The following is a 20,724-nucleotide window of genomic DNA, read 5'->3' as shown; positions in this document are numbered from 1 at the left end:
TTCATGTAGCTTTGTGACTATTGTAACACTTCTGAGTGTATTGTAGCAACATAAATTTACATGTTGTACAATAGAATACAAAGGCTCTTGGTGCACAACCTTTAAAGGGACATTAAACACTAAATAGCTGCTAGATAGAATGATACATTTAACCAAAAGATTAGTATGAGAATAACATGTAGAGGTATTTTTTGAAAGTTTCATTAGTTGTTTAGTAACAAAATAAGTGTAAAGTTGCAATGCCTATAAAACAATGGGAGCTGACATGTTGTAACTTAGGTTACTTTCTCTGCTTTGGCCAATTAGGGACAGTTATACATAGATCACTAGAGTGTGCATTTCTTACTGAAATGCCCACAATTTGAGAATGGAATTACAGTTCAAGGGGACAAAATAAATAATGAAAGTATACTGTAGAGATTTTTTATATAAATATGATTTATCATTTTTCATTATCACAGTGTTTAATGTCCCTTTTAACAACTATTGTAGTTTTTCTCTCACAGTTTTATTAAAGGTGGGGGGGAAATCTGATTAATATTAAAGACTTTTTATATTCATAAAATATTTTACTATAACGTGTGTGCAGTTGTCTGTAGCATTTTAGGATAAATGTCCAAAGGCAGACAGGAGAGCAATATGCTGGGCTTTAAACACCATCCTAGGAGTTTTGTTTGCTTCTGAAGTTTAAGTATAATTGTTCTATCTTGAAATGTTGTATTTTAGATATTGAGATTTATGGTAAATAAATGACTAACAGCAGTGTTTTATGCAATCTGTATATTAAAGGGATACTGAACCCATTTTTTTTCTTTTATGATTAGAGCATGTAACTTTCTAATTTACTGAGATTATAACTTTCTTCGTTCTCTTGGTATCTTTATTTGAAAAAGCAGGAGTGTATAAGCTTGCGAGCCGGTCATCTTTGGTTCAGCACCTGGGTTGGGCTTGCTGATTGATGGCTAAATGTAGCCACCAATCAACAAGGGCTATCCAGGGTGCTGAACCAATAATGGGCCAGCTCCTATGCTTACATATCATCTTTTAATTTGTATGCTCTATCTGAATCATGAAAGAAAAAAAAATTGGGCTCAGTATCCCTTTAAGCTCATCTGTGGCCAATAGTATGGTGATAACAGGGCCTTTTTAAATGGACAGTCAACACTAACATTTTTATTTAAAAAGATAGCTAATGGCTTTACTACTACTCATTCCCCAGCTTTGCACAACCAACATTATTATATTAATATACTTTAACATTTAAACCTCTAAATTTCTGCCGGTATCTAAGCCACTGCAGACAGCCTCTTATCACATGCTTTTTTTATTAGCTTTTCACAACACTGGGATGCTAGGTTATGTGGGCCTTATAGATAACATTGAGTTCACGCCTGTGGAGTTATTTAAGAGACAGCACTAATTGGCTAAAATGCAAGTCAATAGCTACGTCGTGATCAGGGGGTTGTCAGAAGATGCTTAGATACAAGTTAATCATAGAGGTAACAAAGTGTATTAATATAACTGTTGGTTATGCAAAATCGGGAAATGGGCAATAAAGGGATTATCTTTTTAAAACAATAAAAAATCTATTGTAGTCTGTCCCTTTAACTAAAAAACGTTTTCCCTTTCTGAGACTAAGTGGTAAAATATTGCTCACGTGTATATATCTCTATCTCATTCAATCATTACACTGGAGTCATCTTGTAAGATGAATATATGTTTTAGAAAGCAACAATAATACTTGACTTCAACTTGATATGATCAAGTATCTATACATGGATAAAACAATATTGACATTCTCTATTAGTGTATATTTTGATGGAGAAGGATTTATATAGTAAACAAATTGTGTGCTTTGTAATTTTGGATTTATTTTCATGTTTCAGATGGAAAAAATGGTAATGGCTCCAAGCAGCGTTATAGCCGTAAACGCGAAAATTCGTATGCTAAAAATGATGGTTTCTCTAGTCAGTCCCGTCGCTCCGTTCCACAGAAAAGCAAAACTTTTAATAAGGTTCCACCCCAGAGAGGAGGCACAAAACAATTTACTTATGGGAGAAGAGAAGAGGTGAGTTCTTGCTGTAAATTTACCTGGAGTGTTCACTATAGTAATTGGTGTGCGCTCGCCGCTACATTGTTAGTGCTAAGAGGGTATATACAAAAAAAGTAAACAGATAAAAATAGCAATATGTGAAAGTGCCAACCTTTAAAACTGAGTGGACTGTAAATTCAAGTTGCCATAAAATGTTTAATCGTTGGTTATAAGACAACTTTGTGCTGCTTCCTTTTTTTTTTTCCCCTCCTTTTGTTGTTGGTTATTCACCAATCTTTTATCTAATCCTAATTAGCAATTGCAACAAACGCCAAGGTTTTTAAGGGGTGTATCCTGGAATAAAAGTGTGAATTAACTAATTGATCTAAATGCTTTAAAACATTTTCTATGCAGATCATTTGCAATGCTCACTTTTATTTATATTGTAATCTTATAGTTTTTTATAATGTTCAGTATTAACCCCTGGTTTTCTGCTGCTTGTAACTCTGGATTGAATGGACAAATTTAGCAGTGGCTGGTTCCAGAAACCATGCAATGGTGGGAGTGCAAACACTCATGTGGGTGAAGTCTGTTTTTCATGGGTGGAGAAGATTGTGGGTCTTTTGCACCATTTGGCCCCTTAGCAGAACTGCCACTGCTTGTGGGCACCTAAAGTGGCTATGGATGTTGACAATTTGAAGTACATTTTAGTGTTTTGCGAGTTTTGGAACACTGTCCTTTTTCCAATTATACTGTTTTTTTTTTTTTTTTTACCAGCTGGCTTATATACAATTGTTTACAAGTAGCTTCATTTGCCCTTATGTTGAAATGGCTGTGTTTGGTTGAAATGTAAACAAGAGGTGGCAAAAAAGCCTCCCTGGGGGTTGGGGGGGGAGAGCAAGCTCAGCCCATTTTAAATGTGTGTACATTGCCCCTTTTTATTTATTTATTTATTTTATATATATATATATATATATATATATATATACCATTTAGAAATAGTATGCAATTAACACATTTCCAATTTACTTCTATTCCCTTATTTGCTTATTCTCTTGATATCCTTTGTTGAAAAACATCTAAATAGACTCTGTAGCTGCTGATTGGTGGCTGCACATAGATGCTTCGTGTGATTGGCTCACCAATGTGCATTGCTATTTCTTCACAGGATATCTAAAGAATGAAGCAAATTAGATAATAGGAGGCGTGTGCAATTTCTGTCAGAGGACTGGATTCTGATTTGCTTATCAGTTGAAGAAGGCAGCTACGTAATGGTGGGGGGAGTTCGGCTGCCATATTTACCGGTTATTAGAGAAGTTAGCGACGCTGATTAGGACAGAAGCAAGGCAGGAAGGGGTATAGTGCAGGCGGATCTTCGGTTTTTTTATTTTCAATATCAAATCATGTTAACGGAAGTGTTGACTGTCCCTTTAATATACATTTCTTTCATGTTATTGGCAAGAGTCCATGAGCTAGTGACGTATGGGATATACAATCCTACCAGTAGGGGTAAAGTTTCCAAAACCTCAAAATGCCTATAAATATACCCCTCACCACACCCACAATTCAGTTTTACAAACTTTGCCTCCTATGGAGGTGGCGAAGTAAGTTTGTGCTAAGATTTCTACGTTGATATGCGCTTCTCAGCATTTGGAAGCCCGATTCCTCTCAGAGTACATTGAATGTCAGAGGGATGTGAAGGGAGTATCACCTATTGAATTCAATGGTTTTCCTCACGGGAGATCTATTTAATAGGTTCTCTGTTATCGGTCGTAGAGATTCATCTCCTACCTCCCTTTTCAGATCGACGCTATACTCTAGTATTCCATTACCTCTGATAGCCAAACCAGTACTGAAATGGTTATCTGCTATATGTGGATGGGTGTCTTTTGGTAAGTATGTTTTCATTACTTAAGACTCTCAGCTATGGTTTGGCACTTTATGTATTTATATAAAGTTCTAAATATATGTATTGTACTTATAGTTGTCATGATTCAGGTTTTCAGTATATTTCCTTTTGCATACTGTCTGTTTCATATCTGGGAAATGCATTTTTTTTAGGAAAATGTGTTTCTTACCTGGGGTTTAGTCTTTTTTCAAATTGACCGTCTTTTAAATTCGCGGGCAGAACTAGGCTCGTGAGGTCGCAAAATGCCAACGTTTATTGCGTCATTCTTGGTGCGGGACTTTTTTTGGCACATAGTTACGTTCGTTGACGCAAACTTGTCATTTCCGGCGTCTTAGTTGACGCTGAGTCTTTCACAAGGTTGCGTCATCTGTGACGCGAGTGTCATTTCTGGATATTATATTTTCATTATTTAAGACCCCTTTTCAATATGCCTCTTGCCTTTTTCTTTATCAGAGGGCTATGCTGTTTGCATTTTTTCCCATTCCTGAAGCTGCCACATAAGGAAATTGATAATTTTGCTTTATGTGTTTTTTTTTTTTTTTTTTTTCGCTTGCATTTGCAAGATGTCTCAATCTGGTCCTGTCTCAGAAATCACTGTTGGATCCCTGCTGCCTGATAACAGTTCTACCAAAGCTAAGTGCATTTGTTGAGGTTATGTCTCCAGCTGTGGTTTGTAATAGTTGTCATGATAAACTTTTACATGCAGAGAATGTATCCATCAGTAGTAGTTCATTACCTGTTGCTGTTCCCTCAACATCTAATGCACTAGATATACCTGTAAATTTTAAAAGAATTTATTTCTGATTCTATGCAGAAGGCTTTGTCTGCCATCTCGCCTTTTAATAAACGTAAAAGGTCTTTTAAAACTTCTCATACATTTGATGAAATTTCAAATGACCGGCAACATGCTGAATTATCCTGCTCTGATGAGGATCTATCTGGTTCAGAAGATCCTACCTCAGATATTGACACTGACAAATCTTATTTATTTTAAATGGAGTATATTCATTCTTTGTTAAAAGAAGTGTTGATTACATTGGATATGGAGGAAACTAGTCCTCTTGATATTAAAACTAGTAAACGTTTAAATTCTGTTTATAAACCTCCTGTGGTTACTCAAGAGGTTTTTCTAGTTCTTGATGCTATTTCTGATATGATTTCTAAGGATTGGAATAGGCCTGGTACTTTTATTCCTTCTTCAAGGTTTAAAAAATTGTATCCTTTGCCAGCAGTTACATTAGAATTTTGGGAAAAGATCCCCAAAGTTGATGGAGCTATCTCTGCTCTTGCTAAACGTACTACTAATCCTACGGAAGATAGTACTTCTTTTAAAGATCATTTTAGATAAGAAACTTGAATCTTATCTAAGGAAAGCCTTTTTATATTCAGGTCATCTTCTCAGGCCTGCAATTTCTTTGGCTGATGTTGCAGCTGCTTCAACTTTTTGGTTGGAGACTTTAGCGCAACAAGTATTGGATCCTGAATTGTCTAGCATTGTTAACTTGATTCAACATGCTAATAATTTTATTTGTGATGCCATTTTTGATATCATCAAAATTGATGTTAAATCTATGTCTTTAGCTATTTTAGCTAGAAGCGCTTTGTGGCTTAAATCTTGGAATGCTGACATGACTTCTAAGTCCAGATTGCTCTATTTCTTTCCAAGGTAATAAGTTATTTGGTTCTCAGTTGGATTCAATAATTTCAACTGTCACTGTGGGGGAAGGAAGTTGTTTTTTTTGCCTCAGGATAAAAGACCTAAAGGTAAATTTTAAAGCATCTAACCATTTTCGTTTCTTTTGACAAAATAAGGAACAGAAACCTAATCCTTCCCCCAAGGAATCTGTTTCCAATTGGAAGCCTTCCTAAAATTGGAATAAATCCAAGCCATTTAAGAGATCAAAGCCAGCCCCCAAGTCCGCATGAAGGTGTGGCCCTCATTCCAGCTCAGCTGGTAGGGGACAAATTAAGATTTTTCAAAGATGTTTGGACCAATTCGGTTCAAAATCAATGGATTCAGACTGAGTATTGTCTCTCAGGGGTACAGAATAGGATTCCGAGTAAGACCGCCTGTGAGAATATTTTTTTTTTCTCTCAAGAATTCCAGCAAACCCAGTAAATGCTCAGGCTTTCCTGAAGTGTTTCAGACCTGGAGTTATCAGGGGTAATCATGCCAGTTCCGTTTTAGGAACTGGGTCTTGGGTTTTTATTCAAATCTATTCATTGTCCCAAAGAGAGAAAATTCATTTAGTCCAGTTCTGGATCTGAAAATTTTGAATTGTTATGCAAGAGTACCAACTTTCAAAATGGTGACTATAAGGACTATTCTGCCTTTTGTTCAGCAAGGGCATTATATGTCCACAATAGACTTGCAGGATGCATATCTTCATATTCCGATTCATCCAGATCATTATCAGTTTCTGAGATTCTCTTTTCTAGATGAGCATTACCAATTTGTCGCTCTTCCTTTTGGCCTAGCGACAGCTCCAAGAATCTTTTCAAAGGTTCCCGGTGCCCTACTCTCTGTAATCAGAGAACGGGGTATTGCGGTGTTTCCTTATTTGGATGATATCTTGCTACTAGCTCAGTCTTTACATTCTGCAGAATCTCACACAAATCAACTAGTGTTGTTTCTACAAAGACATGGTTGGAGGATTAATTTACCAAAAAGTTATTTGATTCCTCAGACAAGGGTCACCTTTTTAGGTTTCCAGGTTCAGTGTCCATGACTCTGTCTCTAATAGACAAGAGACAATTGAAGGTTCAGACAAGTTGAAACCAATTTTAGTCTCAATCATTCCCTTCAGTAGCTATGTGCATGGAAGCTTTCAGTCTCATGACTGCAGCATCAGACGCAATCCCCTTTGCTCGTTTTCATATGAGACCTCTCCAGCTTTATATGCTGAATCCATGGTGCAGGGATTATACAAGGATATCACAATTAATATCCTTAAATCTCAATGTTCGACTATCTCTGACTTGGTGGTTAGATCACCATCATATAGTTCTAGGGGCCTCTTTGGTTCGTCCAACCTGGACTGTGATCACAACAGATGAAAGTCTTTCAGGTTGGGGAGCTGTTTGGGGATCTCTGACAGCACAAGGGGTTTGGAAATCTCAAGAGGCGAGATTACCAATCAATATTTTGGAACTCCGTTCAATTTTCAGGGTTCTTCAGGCTTGGTGTCTGTTGAAGAGAGAACCGTTCATTTGCTTTCAGACAGACCATATTACAGCTGTGGCATATGTCAATCATCAGGATGGGACTCGCAGTCCCCTAGCTATGAAAGAAGTATCTCGAATACTTTCTTGGGTGGAATCCAGCTCTTGTCTAATTTCTGCTGTACATATCCCAGATGCAGACAATTTGCGGACTTCATTTAATCTCTTGCCTAAGGTGGTGAATTCTAACAACATTAATAGAGAAATTGTTGCCCCTTCCTTGTGTCCTAATCCTAAGAATTTTTTGGAGAAATCCTTACATTCTTTGTATGTGGTTAGAGCTTTGAAATATTATGTTGAAGCAACTAAAGATTTCAGGAAGACTTCTAGTCTATTTGTTAGCTTTCTGGTTCTAGGAAAGGTCAGAAGGCTTCTGCCGTTTCCTTGGCATCGTGGTTAAAGCTTTTGATTCATCAAGCTTATTTGGAGTCGGGTCAAGCGAATTACAGCTCATTCTACTAGATCAGTCTCCACTTCGTGGGCTTATAAGAATGAAGCTTCAGTTGATCAGATTTGCAAAGCAGCAACCTGGTCTTCTTTACATACATTTACTAAATTCTACCGTTTTGATGTATTCGCTTCTTTGGAAGCAGTTTTTGGTAGAAAAGCTCTTCAGTTCTGTTTCAGTTTGATAATTCTTTCATATTGGTATGAGTCCATGAGGCCCACCATTTTTATGGTGGTTATGATTTTTTTTTTTGTATAAAGCACAATTATTTCCAAATTCCTTTGATGCTTTTTACTCCTTACTTTATCACCCCACTACTTGGCTGTTAGTTAAACTGAATTGTGGGTATGGTGAGGGGTGTATTTATAAGCATTTTGAGGTTTGGGAAACTTTGCCCCTCCTGGTAGGATTGTATATTCCATATGTCACTAGCTCATGGACTCTTGCCAATATGAAAGAAATTAATTTATCAGGTAAGTTCTTACATAAATTATGTTTTTTAAAGCGATATGTCTTTTTAGCATAATACTATGCACAATGTTACTGTGCAGAACCATAAAAAAAAATCCTGATTTCCGGTGGGTGGGCTGAAGAGAGAGCAGCTTGAGTAGAGAGCTCCGGAGCTGATTCCAATTTTAATGGGATTATTTGAAACAATTTTCCCTGGCTTGGTGAAATTCTGCTCCCCAGAAGCCCAAGTGCACTTTAGCCTTAGCACATTTGGTGCCCGGCGATTTCGGCACTGGTAAGAACCATCCTACCCCTACCGCAAGTACGCTGGCACATAGAAGTACGTTTGTACATGGTGTCTCCGTATAGTTAGAGATCAGTCAGGCACTGACAACCCACTTTGCTGGTAGCAGCATTGGAGACACCAGGACTTCGCTACTCTGGCTGGAGCCTAACTTTTACACAGACGCACCCCTGTCTCCTCGGACACCGTCATCTGCCCCTCTAAAGCCGCGACGCTCCTGTGCAGTGATACGGAGCTCAGAGGAAGATCCGGAGCCCTCTTTAAATACCCTGGGGCAAAACTTAACACGGAGGCAATAGGGGACAGCGAGGAGCAGCGCAAGGACATACCTGCCAGCGGGCGCCATCTTGCCCGGTAAGCACTGAGGAGGAGATACGGGCGGCGCTGTCTGTGGCCTCCTGAAGTGCCGGATCCCACGTTGTCTCAGTGACTAGCTCCTGAAGCGAAGGCTCGGTTTGCTGATGTACCCGGAGGACGGCAGAAAGTAAAAAAGAAAGGGTAAAGTACAATCCGCCTCACCTGGGTTCCTTTTTTTGCCTAACAGAGTGCCATCCTTGTTAAGGGCTGGGTTGGAGGCCACATACCTATGCTACTGTTTGAGTAGCTACAGGAAAAGTCGATAATTTCCTTTTTTACACACTCTAAAAGCAGATAGCCCCTGGGGTTTCCAGCCCTGAGAACAGGCTCCTTGACTTACGGGAGGAAAGGGGAAATCATTGACTCGGTACTTTTGGGACTTTGAACATTTCATTTACCCTCTGGAACTTAAGCTTATAAACGTACCCAAGCAGAAAGCCTATAAGGTGTTGCCTTTGAGTTTTTGCAGAGGGATACTGGCAGCAATTTCCCTTCCTATTTCATAGGCTCTTACAGTCTAAATTTCTGACACTGCATGCTGAGGAGAATTTCTGTGACTCATCATTTGACTCTGACCACCTGCTGCTGGTAGTATTGCATTGTACTGTTATTTCTCTGCCACAGGGGTCAGTGGGAAGAGGGGAAACGAATCATCAGGCTATGCGTGTTTGTTACATGCTCATACTGTGTTATTCTACATATATGTGATTTCTTGTGTCAGTACATGGATACATTTCTGGCCGGTAACAAAATGTCAGGCAAAAATAAGTGAGGGTAAGAACAGGGGAGCTGCTAACCACTTGCAAGATACATCCCCTATATCACGATAGTCTAATGTATCACACGCATGTAGTGGTTCAGCAGCTTTCCTCCATCTTTCTCCCAAAAATTGAAAACTTGCAAAAAGGTTTAGATAATTTAACGGGGTAAATGAAACAATTTTCTGTTAGATTTACTGAAATGGAGGATAGAGTGTCGGGGCTTGAGGATATATCCTCGACTCATGACACCCAGTTAGATGTCTTACTGAAACAAAACATTGTTTTACACCAGAGATTAGAGGACTTGGGAAAACAGGTCTCGCCGCAATAATTTGCGAATATTAAGAATACCGGAGAGTGTAAAACCCAAGGACCTTATCCATTTTGTAGAAGTTACCCTACCAGTGCTTCTTAAGCTAACCCCAGCAGTGTTTAAGGACAGTGTGGAAAGAGCCCATAGGGTAGGCCCAGAAAGGCAACAGGAAAGGGGCAATGTACAACCTAGGCAAGTTATGACTAAGCTTTTACACTTTCAGCTTAAGGTAGAATTGTTGCGAGTTTATAGAAAAGCCTCCCCAGTCCTATTTGAAGGTTCCAAACTGTTAATATTCCAGGATTATTCCTCTGAGCTTATGAGAGAGCGCAAGGAATTTTCCCCAATCTGCTCGGAGCTGAATAGGGAAGGGAAAAAGGTATATCTCTTGTACCCCGTTAGACTGAAGCTCCTGACCCCCTCAGGCCCCAAGTTCTTTGACTCTCCACAAGATGTCGCTGAGTATTTGCGAAATGATAGAAATAGGGCGGGAACAGTTTCACCTAGACCATCTCACTCAGACCCAGGCTGAAAGGGGGGGTGAAGTCTTATGGAAGGTCTACAATCTACAATTAATGTGATAAATGAGGTTAACTGTATTCTCACTGGTAATATTGATGTGATTATGCAAATGGTTATAAGGTTAATATTGTTCATGGTATTATTCTTTTGTATGCTGTACTAGTCACTCTTGGTAGTGCGACACCTCAATTGTACCGTTCCAAAAGGGATGAGACATTTGTTCTGCACACAGTTACGGGACACTTACTGATCAATAGTTTAAATATTCGTAACAATATAGATGAGGAACTAACTCCCCATCCCAATGTGCAACAACCCCTGCTGCTAACCCACAGGGGATTACCTGAAGTTCATTTGTATGTTTGTTAATGTTATGTGTTCTGTTACATTGTTTATTCTTCATGCTGCTGCCTTACAATTATACCGCTCTCATATGATTGGGACACTTAATATATACCTAGGTGCTGAGTATCTAGGATCCATTAGTTCAAATATTCATGACAACATAGATGAGGAAGGACTTCCCCAATCTAGAGAACATATTATATCACTGTTCTACCAATCAGAGCTGCTTGATGTTAATGTGTATCTGTGCATAGTTGTTGATTTGTGGTTCTGGAAAAATATTGCGCCTTTTTCTGAAAATAACACCAATTTGCAAAGACTATATGCTGTTTTGCTGTTTAAGTTGGGGGGGGGGGTTGTTGGTAGTCGCTCTTACCCTCCCCCCCCCCTTTTTGTTTTGTTCTATCTCTCTCGCAACCTTGGCCCACATAGGGACATTTAAATGGCAGTAAGATTTATAACATGGAACGTGGGGGGAATTAATTCACCCACCAAAAGAAGTACCATATTGACACGTCTAGGTGTAGACATTGCATTGTTGCAGGAGACCCATCTCTGAGACAGAGCATGAAAAGTTGAGAAGGGATTGGGTGGGATCGGTGGAATACGTCTCGTACACTAACTCCAGTAGGGGCATTGCAATTCTTTTTGGGAAGCGAGGGAATGTAGAAGTTTTAGCCACTCACAAGGACCCAGAGGGGAGGTATCTAGTTGTGAAAGTCAGAATAAATCAGAAGATATTGATACTATGTAACATATATGCCCCAAACTGTAAATCCACGGCCTTTTGGACTAAAATTATTCAGACTCTTACCCCAATCTTGGGGCTAGACATAATTCTTGGGGGAGATTTTAACTTAGTCCCGAACCCAATTTGTGATAGAATGTGGGATCCGGAGCGTCCAACAGTGGGAAGCAGACCTGGGGGCAAAGGTACCTTTTGAAAGAAAGGTGTTTGCTAGGTTATCTGACTCCCTGCAGCTCATTGATGTCTGGAGGCTACGTAACTCTGAAAGTAGAGACTATACTTGTATTTCTAGGGCCACTCCAACGTTGTCTCGCATTGGTCTGTTTATGATATCCTCTAATCTGATTCCGAGGGTGACCAAGATTCACAATGTGGTGGTCTCTGATCATGCACCGGTTGAGTTGGTGGTTTCTTTTGGAGCTCTAGTTTCTAACAAGCACATGCTAAAGTTTCCGGGATTTCTTTATACCTCAGATGCCTTTTTAAAACATTTAACACATGCATGGAATGATTATTATACGGATAATCACACCCATTTGGATACCCCAGAACTATTTTGGAACACGGCTAAGGTGGTTCTGACTGGGGATATCATCTCCTATGTGGCCGAGCTGCAAAGGAAGGCACAGACTAAGTTGCAAAAGCTACAAGAGAATCTGACAGATTTCTATCAGACATACTGCAGTAGGCCCTGCCAAGGCACTAAAGATAGATATCTTACCACCAAAGGTGAATTGGATGTTTTCTTGAATCAGCAGGCGGTGGCGCAACTTCTCAGAACGAGTGCCAGGTACCACAGGGAGGGAGATAGGTCGGGCAGGTTATTGGCCTCCCTTATAAATCGTCGGGCGGTCCGCAGACCTATTGTGGCTATTAAATTTCGCAATCATACACACAAGACACCTGAATCCATAGTAGGGGCGTTAGTGGAGTATTACTCCAATTTGTATGCTAGCCAAAAGATCCCCCCACAGGAGGTTGTGCATTTATTTTGGAACAACTTAGACCTTCCACAGGTCAACCGGGAACAACTGGCAACTCTCAACTCATCTATCTCCTCAGAAGAGATACTGAGAATTTCTTCTATGTCGAATGGGAAAGCGGCGGGCCCAGATGGCTTACCCATTGAGTTTTACAAACTATTAAAGCCTCAAATTACCCCCACCCTAACTAAATTATACAATTTATATTACAAGGAGTCGGTCCCCCCCCAAAGACGTTTACAATGGCACATGTGTCTCTAATCCCAAAACCGGGAAAGGTTCCTGGCCTGCCTGAGTCTTATCGTCCCATTTCCCTTCTCAATTCGGACTACAAGGTACTAATGAAAGTTTTATCCGATAGGCTAAAAATGATACTAACTGATATCATACACCCTGATCAAACCGGATTCATGTGTGTCAGAACATCAGTGACTAACGTGAGGAGGGTGTTTCAAGCTATAGCACACTTTACGGACAAGCCTGGCGTCACACGAGCACACGATGATTCGGAGGCCTTCCTGCTGTCCCTTGATGCAGAGAAGGCCTTCGACAGGGTGAATGGAGACACCTCCTTGACACGTTACAACGCTTCGGTTTCTCGGGATCTTTCTCTCAATACATTGGCAATATATATGCAGCCCCATGGATCCACATCATGGCTAATGGTTTATTCTCCCCGCGTATTATCCTACAGAGAGGCACTCGTCAGGGTTGCCCCCTGTCTCCCCTTCTTTTTAACCTGGCCCTGGAGCCGCTGGCTATCAAACTGCGCAAAGTTTTCCCAGGTATTACACTGGGTAACGCGAGACTGCAGCTGGCCCTCTACGCGGACGATATGCTCCTTTTTGTAGAGCATCCTGCAAAATATATTCCAAAGATCCTAGCGACAGTTGAAGCGTTTGGGTCCTTTTCGGGCTATAGAATAAATGAAACCAAATCGGAAATATTGTGGCTGCGGAGGCACCATGCCCAATCCTTCACCTACCCATTCCAGGTTGCCAATCCAACCTTGGTTTATCCAGGGATTCATTTGTCCACTAACATCCAAACCCTATACCATGCTAATATTACTCGGGTATGTCGAGCCATAGTACTAACCTTGGAAGACTGGAAGAACTTGCCTGTCTCCCTCACGGGACGTGTTAATTTAATCAAGATGGTGATCTTGCCACGGATCCTATACCCTCTCCTAATGACACCCTTTTTGGTCACAAAGAGAGATATGGCTTTATATACACTGGGCCCTATCGGGCTTCCTATGGAGGGGGGGCAAACCTAGAATAGCCCTGTCCAAACTATATGCTCAACCCTCACAGGGTGGTTTGGGTCTACCCAATCTTAAACTGTACAACTGGGCGGCACTCAGTCGGCTTGTGCTGGATTGGCAATTAAAAACGAAACACTTTCACACGCCCGAGTTAGAGAGCTATGCCCTGGGGGGGGTTTGACCTCTCCTACCTACCCTATGCCTCCTTTGGCGATGTCCCCTTGGAAATCTGTGACAACTTTCTTTATAGAGATGTGCTGAGGGCATGGCAACTGACTTTCCGTCACAATGGCCGTTGCTGTGTATCCCCAAGAATGATTCCGCTCAGGAATACTAGTTTCCCTCCAGGTATTGACACCTCTCCGTTTGTTGCTTGGGAGGGCATGGGTCTGCTCGGTGGGGGACGCTCTGGATCTAGCTAGGAGGTGTGTAAAGACTTTTGCTGAATTACAACCCCAGTTCAGGCTACCACGAACCCATTTCTATGCCTACCTCCAGATGAGACATATCAATCTGCTAATTAGGAATGACCCGTTCTTTTGGGAACCATATGCCCTTGGCCCATCGGTAGCTTCATTTCAAACTTGGTAATTTTACAATTTCGGGGCTATACAGGACCTTATTAAGTAAAATTGAATCAACAAATTTAACTTTGTTGGTGAACAGAGGGAGCAGGGACTTGGAGAGGGAAGACCTGACTGACGTGATACAACAGAGTATAGAAAATGTTAAGAGGGCGACGCTGTCCATGACCCTTAGGGAATCCCAGACTAGAATGCTACATAAAGATTACATCATCCCACGAAGAATATCTAAGTGGAATTCTAATGTGGTGAATGAATGTAATAAGTGCAGGCTGCATGACCCAGACTTCCTCCATTATTTCTATACGTGCCCAAGGGTTAAACAGTTTTGGGGAAGGATTTCTTACTGGCTTACTTATGTTATGGCAATCAAAGTGCACATTGCCATGGAACAAATTTGCTTTTTGGAGTGGAGGGAGACAAGTCCTAGACACGGCCCCCTACTCACTACTATCATTTTAATAGCAAGGAAGGTAATTTTGAAAGTATGGACGGTAAAGTCTGCTCCCACCTTTACAACATTTAAGCACAGCCTACATAGACAGTTGCTTATAGAGCAATTAGACACCAAGATGGATACTAACAAGAGACTTAAACACTTTATAAATAAATGGCAGGCATATGTCGTAACTCTGAGCCTGGAAACAGACAATTATTAGCTCCATTTGCTCATACTGAGTACATGTTGGCAGCCTCTTTGAGGGGAGAATGGGGATTCCTGTATCAAACGCAGGATGATACTGGGGAGGCGAGGGGAGTTAATGTCTAGAGAGAGGGACGCTGTTGTTCTCCCCCCCCTCCGCCACAAAGCTAGATTAAGGGTATCGCGATCTATGCACGCAATTTTGATAGTTGAGTTATAGATTAATTGAAAGTTTGATTTGAGTTATAAAGATTCTTAGTTTAAAAAAAAAAAAAAGAGGATTAAGTATGTTGAAACTCGCCAACAGCTTCTATGGGAGGCTGAATGGCATGAATACTATGGGTGCCTACCTTAAACTCAAGAATGGAGAACTAAGAATAAGCATTATGCTCTGTAAAGGTTGGCATTCTACTGTACAGTTGACAATCAGATCTTATTGTTTATCATGCTGTATCATTTTCAGAAGTATTTGTCACTGTTTCTTGTCCTCAATAAAAAAAAGTATGTAAAAAAAAAAAATCCTGCATGTTTATCTCCATCTCTACCAGTCAGTACTATTTGTGCCATCTTTCTTAGCACTAGAAGGTCAAATAATTAAGCATTTTTTGCCTGGTTTTGAAGAGTGGGTCACCAGATACAATTCACTTTAGGACTGACAACAGTCTGGTAGCTGGAAATCTTATCTGTTAAATGGCCATTATAGTATTAAAAAAAAGAAGAAAAAAAGACATGCTCTAATCCATTAGAACATGTAATTTAATACTATTGCCGATGTGTTTAAAGGGACACTAAACCCAATATTTTTCTTTCTTGATTCAGGTAGAGAATATAATTTCAAACAACTTTCTAATATAGTTCTGTTATCTAATTTGCTTCATTCTTTAGATATTCCTTGCTGAAGAAATAGCAATGCACATGGGTGAGCCAATCATACGAAGCATCTATGTGCAGCCACCAATTAGCAGCTACTAAGCCTACCTATATATGCTTTACAGCAAAGGATATCAAGAGAATGAAGCAAAATGGATAATAGAAGTAAATTAGAATGTTTAAAATCACACGCTCTTTCTAAATCATGAATGAAAAAAATTGGGTTTCATGTCCCTTTAAGCCCTGCAAAGGAATTAAACACACAGTAGAAATACCCCTTGAGACTCGCAGAGCATTGCTGGTCCTGTGCTGACAGTGCTGCTGACCCAATCGGCAGCACTTGTTTCACAGCTGAGTAATGAGACTAGAGTTGCTCTGGACCAGCAGTTATCTGAGTTCCGAGCAGTATTTATACTGTGTGTGTGTGTTTAATCCCTTTGCAGGGGGTAAACGCATAATAGTCTAGGGTCGCTAGTTTTAAAATGACATGCTCTAACGAATAAGAATGTCATTCTTGGACTTATGGCCCTTTAAGAAAAAGCACTGAGTGCAAGGGAAATTTACTACGAAAGATTATTCCTTTATTTAAAGGGACAGTCAAGTCCAAAAAAAAACTCATGTTTCAAATAGGGCATGTTATTTTTAACAACTTTTCAATTTACTTTTATCAATTTTGCTTTGTGCTCTTGGTAATTCTTAGTTGAAAATTAAACCTAGGAAGGCTCATATAATTTCTAAGCCCTTGAAGGCCGCCTCTTATCACAATGCTTTTTTTTTATTATTTGCTCTTCACAACAGGGGAGAGAGAGCTAGTTAATGTGAGCCTTGTAGATAACATTGTGATTACGCCCATGACTTATGGCAGACACTGCACTAATTGGCTAAAATGCTAATCAATAAATAAAATGTCATGTGATCAGGGGGCTGTCAGAAGATGCTTAGATACAAGGTAATCAAAGAGGTAAAGTATATTAAAACGGTTAGTTATGCAAAACTGTTGAATGGGTAGTAAAGGGATTATATCTTTAAACAGCAAATTCTGGTGTTGACTGTCCCTTTAAGTTTTTTTGTTTAGGCTGTAGTGACATTAACCTTTTGATTGCTGCTTTGTCTTTCATAGTACAACTGACTGCAGAAAGGAAACCATTAAAAAGGAGAAATTCTGGTCCTTGAATACCGCATTCTTATAATGTCCCCAATATGTTTATACAATGCTCATTAAAGGGACACTGAACCCAAATTTTTTCTTTTGTGATTCAGATAGAGCATGATATTTTAAGCAACTTTCTAATTTACTCCTATTACCAAATTCTTTATTCTCTTGGTATCTTTATTTGAAATGCAAGAATGTAAGTTTAGATGCCGGCCCATTTTTGGTGAACAACCTGGGTTGTCCTTGCTGATTGGTGGATAAATTCATCCACCAATAAAAAATTGCTGTCCAGAGTTCTGAACCAAGAAAAAAAAAGCTTAGATGCCTTTTTCAAATAAAGATAGCAAGAGAACAAAGAAAAATTAATAGGAGTAAATTAGAAAGTTGCTTAAAATTGCATGCTCTATCTGAATAATGAGAGAAAAAATTTGGGTTCAGTGTCCCTTTAAGTATGAGCAGATTCTGAGAGTTTAAACAACTTGATGATAAAAGGGCATTTAACACGAAATAAATGCTAGGTGGAATGAAATATGTAAACCAAAGATTACTATTAGAATAATCTGCAGATGGGTTTATGTCCATGTAGAATGGGTGTGATGGAAGCTGAACGAAACTAAAGCTGTACAAATCCTAATTAGTTTAACTTTACTCTATACTAATACATTTTGGAAACCTGTAAATTTTCTTTTGAAACCTGTCTTGTTAGATTACTGTAACATTTATCTTTTACTCAGTTAAAGGGATACTAAACCCAAATTTTTCTCTTGTAAGGTGTATCCAGTCCACGGATCATCCATTACTTGTGGATATTCTCATTCCCAACAGGAAGTTGCAAGAGGACACCCACAGCAGAGCTGTAATATAGCTCCTCCCCTAACTGTCATAGCCAGTCATTCTCTTGCAACTCTCAACAAGCTAGGATGTTGTAGGAGAGAGTGGTTAAATATAGTTAGTTTATTTTCTTCAATCAAAAGTTTGTTATTTTTAAATAGTACCGGAGTTGTGCTATTTTATCTCAGGCAGTAAATAGAAGAAGAATCTGCCTGAGGTTTCTATGATCTTAGCAGGTTGTAACTAAGATCCATTGCTATTCTCACATATGTCTGAGGGGATTACACAGATGAGGTAACTTCAGCGAGAGAATGGCGTGCAGTTATAATTTTTTCTAGAGATGGAAAACACTAGAAAATGCTGCTGATACCGGATTAATGTAAGTTAAGCCTGAATACAGTGATTTAATAACGACTGGTATCATGCTTACTCCCAGGGGTAATACCCTTATGATATTTACAATATAAAACGTTTGCTGGCATGTTTAATCGTTTTTATATATGCATTGGTGATAAAACTTTATTGGGGCCTAGTTTTTTCCACATGGCTGGCTTAAATTTTGACTAGAAACAGTTTTACTGAGGCTTTCCACTGTTATAGTATAAAAGTTACAGTTGGTGCAGTTTAAAATTACAAACTGTGACATCCAGCTTCCCTCAGGAGTCCCCTGTATGCTATAGGACATCTCTAAAGGGCCCAAAGGCTTTCCAAAGTCCTTTATTGGGGAAGGTAGGACCACAGCTTGCTGTGGCAGTTGGTTGTGACTGTTTAAAAAAAAAAAAAAAAGTCAATTTCGTTTTTTTGATCCGTTTTTTGAACTAAGGGGTTAATCATCCATTTGCAAGTGGATGCAATGCTCTTCTAGCCTATTACATACACTGTAAAAATTTCGTTTGATTTACTGCATTTTTTCACTGTTTTTCAAATTCTGACAATTTGTTTCTCTTAAAGGCACAGTACCGTTTTTTATATTTGCTTGTTAACTTGATTTAAAGTGTTTTCCAAGCTTGCTAGTCTCATTGCTAGTCTGTATAAACATGTCTGACATAGAAGAAACTCCTTGTTCATTATGTTTAAAAGCCATGGTGGAACCCCCTCTTAGAATGTGTACCAAATGTACTGATTTCATTTTATGCAATAAAGATCATATTCTGTTTTTAAAAAAATTATCACCAGAGGAATCTGACGAGGGGAAAGTTATGCCGACTAACTCTCTCCCCACGTTTCAGACCCTTTGACTCCTGCCCAAGGGACTCACGCTCAAATGGCGCCAAGTACATCTAGGGCGCCCATAGCGTTTACTTTACAAGACATGGCGGCAGTCATGGATAATACACTGTCAGCGGTATTAGCCAGACTACCTGAACTTAGAGGTTAGCGAGATAGCTCTGTGGTGAGACAAAATGCAGAGCATACTGACGCTTTAAGAACTATGTCTGATACTGCCTCACAAATGCAGAAGCTGAGGAAGGAGAGCTTCAGTCAGTGGGTGATGTTAATGACTCAGGAAAGATACCTGATTCTAATATTTCTACATTTAAATTTAAGCTTGAACACCTCCGCGTGTTACTTAGGGAGGTTTTAGCTGCTCTGAATGACTGTGATACCATTGCAGTGCCAGAGAAATTTTGTAGACTGGATAAATGCTTTGCAGTGCCGGTGTGTACTGATGTTTTTCCAATACCTAAAAGGTTTACAGAAATTATTAATAAGGAATGGGATAGACCAGGTGTGCCGTTCTCTTCCCCTCCTATTTTTAGAAAAATGTTTTCCAATAGACGCCACCACACGGGACTTATGGCAGACAGTCCCTAAGGTGGAGGGAGCAGTTTCTACTCTAGCAAAGCGTACTACTATCCCTGTCGAGGACAGTTGTGCTTTTTTAGAGCCAATGGATAAAAAATTAGGTTACCTTAAGAAAATATTTATTCAACAAGGTTTTATCCTACAGCCCATTGCATGCATTGCCCCTGTCACTGCTGCTGCGGCGTACTGGTTTGAGTCTCTGGAAGAGGCTTTACAGGTAGAGACTCCATTGGATGACATACTTGGCAAACTTAGAGCACTTAAGCTAGCCAATTATTTTATTTCTGATGCCATTGTTCATTTGAATAAACTAACGGCTAAGAATTCTGGTTTTGCTATACAGGCGCGCAGATCGCTATGGCTTAAATCATGGTCAGCTGACGTGACTTTAAATCTAAGCTACTTAACATTCCCTTCAAGGGGCAGACCCTATTCGGGCCTGGTTTGAAGGAGATTATTGCTGATATCACGGGAGGAAAAGGTTGTGCCCTTCCTCAGGACAGGTCCAAATCTAGGGCCAAACAGTCTAATTTTCGTGCCTTTCGAAACTTCAAGGCAGGTGCGGCATCAACTTCCTCTAATAATAAACAAGAGGGAACTTTTTCTCAATCCAAGACGGTCTGGAGACCAAACCAGACCTGGAAAAAAGATAAGCAGGTCAAAAAGCCTGCTGCTGCCTCTAAGACAGCATGAAGGAACGACCCCCTATCCGGTAACGGATCTAGTAGGGGGCAGACTTTCACTCTTCGCCCAGGCGTGGGCAAGAGATGTTCAGGATCCCTGGGCGTTGGAAATTATATCCCAGGGATATCTTCTGGACTTCAAAGCTTCCCCCCCAAAAGGGAGATTTCACCTTTCACAATTATCTGCACACCAGATAAAGAGAGAGGCATTCTTACACTGTGTACGAGACCTCCTAGTTATGGGAGTGATCCATCCAGTTCCAAAGGAGGAACAGGGTTTTTACTCAAATCTGTTTGTGGTTCCCAAAAAAGAGGGAACCTTCAGACCGATTTTGGATCTAAAGATCTTAAACAAATTCCTCAAAGTTCCGTCGTTCAAGATGGAAACTATTCGTACCATCCTACCACTGATCCAGGAGGGTCAATATAGGACTACAGTGGATCTAAAGGATGCTTATCTTCACATACCGATACACAAAGATCATCATCGGTT

General features: G+C 39.9%; 1 protein-coding gene across 1 annotated transcript in view; it reads left to right on the top strand.

The window, feature by feature from the left end:
• The window catches only part of RNF10 (ring finger protein 10), a 39,154-nt gene that overhangs the window by 1,466 nt on the left and 16,964 nt on the right, over positions 1 to 20,724 (top strand). Inside the window, exon 2 of the mRNA XM_053702045.1 lies at positions 1,887 to 2,068. Coding sequence (XP_053558020.1) covers positions 1,887 to 2,068 — 182 coding nt within the window. The remainder of the gene's footprint in view (positions 1 to 1,886; positions 2,069 to 20,724) is intronic.

Source organism: Bombina bombina, chromosome 2 (assembly GCF_027579735.1).
Source record: "Bombina bombina isolate aBomBom1 chromosome 2, aBomBom1.pri, whole genome shotgun sequence".
Lineage (NCBI taxonomy): Eukaryota > Metazoa > Chordata > Amphibia > Anura > Bombinatoridae > Bombina > Bombina bombina.
This window is presented reverse-complemented; position numbering and strand designations above follow the sequence as displayed.